The sequence below is a fragment of the Seriola dumerili genome, unplaced genomic scaffold (assembly GCF_002260705.1).
Source record: "Seriola dumerili isolate Sdu_G_001 unplaced genomic scaffold, Sdu_1.0 BDQW01000409.1, whole genome shotgun sequence".
Lineage (NCBI taxonomy): Eukaryota > Metazoa > Chordata > Actinopteri > Carangiformes > Carangidae > Seriola > Seriola dumerili.
Genome location: NW_019174664.1, coordinates 1,786,619 through 1,789,216, shown reverse-complemented (window position 1 = coordinate 1,789,216; position 2,598 = coordinate 1,786,619). Strand labels below are relative to the sequence as shown.

At 42.9% G+C, this 2,598-nt stretch overlaps 1 protein-coding gene across 1 annotated transcript; it reads left to right on the top strand.

Annotated features, from left to right (window-relative positions):
* The first annotated feature begins 1,401 nt into the window (after window positions 1–1,401).
* On the top strand, window positions 1,402–2,343 carry LOC111233607 (vomeronasal type-1 receptor 1-like). Its single transcript, XM_022761463.1, has one exon. The coding sequence runs from the start codon at window positions 1,402–1,404 to the stop codon at window positions 2,341–2,343; it is 942 nt and encodes a 313-aa protein (XP_022617184.1).
* The last annotated feature ends 255 nt before the right edge of the window (window positions 2,344–2,598 follow it).

Genomic DNA, 2,598 nt, shown 5'->3' with positions numbered 1-2,598 from the left:
AACAATAACCGCACACTGTTGTCTCCGCAGGGGTTTCTTTAACTCTGTTTTTTTTTTAGTTTTTTTTTAACACCACTGGGAAATAGCGTTGAAATATTTCAGAAGATTGACGTGCAGCCCCTCTGTCCAAAGAAACTGATATGAAATTTAACAACAGGAAAACATCGTTCAAGCTTAAAATTCACATAAGGATTCAAATATGTTATTCATATGACCTAAGGCAGCTTAATGTCTCTTTATGACGATGAACAATTTCCCAACATTAAAGCCTAAATCTAATTTGGAATGCTGTGTTGATTTACAGCCCGGAGCACCTTCATTCATTTTAAAAAAAAGTTGGGTGATCTGGAGATTCATGCCACATTTGTTTGAATTTTGACATCACGCTAGTGCCACTGTATCTGATTCCAATACAGAAAATGCATGCGCTCATTTCCAGCTGTAACTTTCCTAGTTGTTGATCTATTGATTTCATTATCAGTGGGGCACAAACAGGCACAAGAGTGAATATTTTGAAGCTGATAAGGATTTCACTTTAAGACATAAAGGATAGTTCCACATTTTTAAACTGTTTCAAATTAATACACATACTCCCATATGTCCACTGAAGCAGGTGTTGCTTGCTGTAATCATTTCTCCTGCTCGTACTGGTCATTAAAATATCCCCTCATAACATGTTTCCAATGTAGGTGATGTGGAAATCAAATCAAATTTGCATCTTCCAAAATCTTTGTGGTACTAGCCATCCACTGCAGCTCAGCACAGAAACACAAAGATGGAATTTCATACTTTGACATGCTGTAACTTTTGAAGATACTGACTTCATTTATCTGTACAAGACGGTTGAAGCGACATATTAGCTTCAAATAATCTTAGGAAAATATTAATATTAATCGTCTGTTTGAACGGGGAGAATGATTACAGTAAGGAAAAAAAAAAGGTTTCACTGTTGTTTTAAGATAGACTTGAAAAACTGTGTGTATCCCTCAGTGCTATTGTATGCCCTTGCAGTGCTTGTCTTCTGAGACCATCTCAGATTTAGTGTGTTACTTTTAATTTGCCAAACTGAGCTGAACAAAGCAATGTTGGGCAACTATCTCAAGGGGCATGGAAGACTATAAATTGTAATTACATGGGCTATTAAACTGTTGATGCACAGCAGGCTTTATTTTCGTCTCCAACGTCAGGTGAGCAGCATTTTGAACACTGATAGAAAACCTGGAGATCATTATTATCATAATTATTATTATTATTATTATTATTATTATTATCTTTTATTTAAGTTTTTTTATGTAACTCCATATCACCAACTTGAGAATGTTTGTTCATGTGCAGTGTATTTCTAACAGATTTGATTTTCTGTCTGCTTTACAAATCATGACGGGTGCAGGCCTTGGTGTGATGGATCTGTGTGTGACCATCAAAGGGGTCTCCTTCCTCTTGCAAACAGGTATGGGCATCTTGGGGAACACCGTGGTGCTGCTGGCTTACGGCCACATCATTTACACCGAACCCAAGCTCCTTCCTGTGGACATGATCCTGTGCCACCTGGCCTTTGCCAACCTATTGCTGCTTCTGACCCGCTGCGTCCCTCAGACCATGACTGTGTTTGGGCTCAGAGACCTGCTGAATGATCCCGGCTGTAAGGTGGTGATCTACGCCTACCGCATCGGCCGGGCTTTGTCAGTCTGCATCACCTGCATGCTCAGCGTGTTTCAGGCAGTGACCATCGCCCCTGCTGGACCCCGTTTGTCAAGGCTGAAGCCTGCACTTCCCTCACTGGTCCTCCCCACCTTTGCAGGGCTGTGGCTCCTCAACATGGCCATATGCATCGCAGCCCCTTTCTTCTCTATGGCTCCACGTAATGGCACTGTCCCTGCCTTTACCCTCAACCTGGGCTTCTGTCATGTGGACTTCAGAGACAACCTGTCCTATGTGATCAATGGGGTGGCTGTCTCTGGGAGGGATTTCGCCTTTGTCGCTCTGATGGTGGGCTCCAGTGGTTACATCCTGTTGCTTCTCCACCGCCACAGCCGCCAGGTGAGAGGGATCCGTCGCTCTCAGAGTGGTGGAGCAGAGACCAGGGCTGCCAAAACAGTGGTCACCTTGGTGGTTCTATACGTGGTCTTCTTTGGGATTGATAACGTCATCTGGATTTACATGCTGACAGTGGCTAAGGTGTCACCAGTGGTGGCTGATATGAGGGTGTTCTTCTCCTCCTGCTACGCCTCTCTCAGCCCCTACTTCATCATTTCTTCCAACAAGAAGGTCAAGGCAAAGATCCTGTGCGCATCTGAGCAAGACCGGCCGTCAGCGGATACTCAGGAGTCGAATGACAAATGACTCTTTCTCTATCTTGACAGGCTGTTGACTCTCCTGCAAGACAGCAGAGTTGTCAGACCTTATCATTTTGAGCATTTGTGCACAGATGACTGTCATTACCTGAGCAATAGACCCTTTAGGAAGTAGTACTAGAGAGAAGTGTCTGAAGTGGTCTGTGTTTTTTTTTTTGTATATACTCCTACATTTTTATCAGAATCATAAATACACAGGTCTCTGTACCTGCAATATAGTTTGTGGTCAATTTGTATACCCACA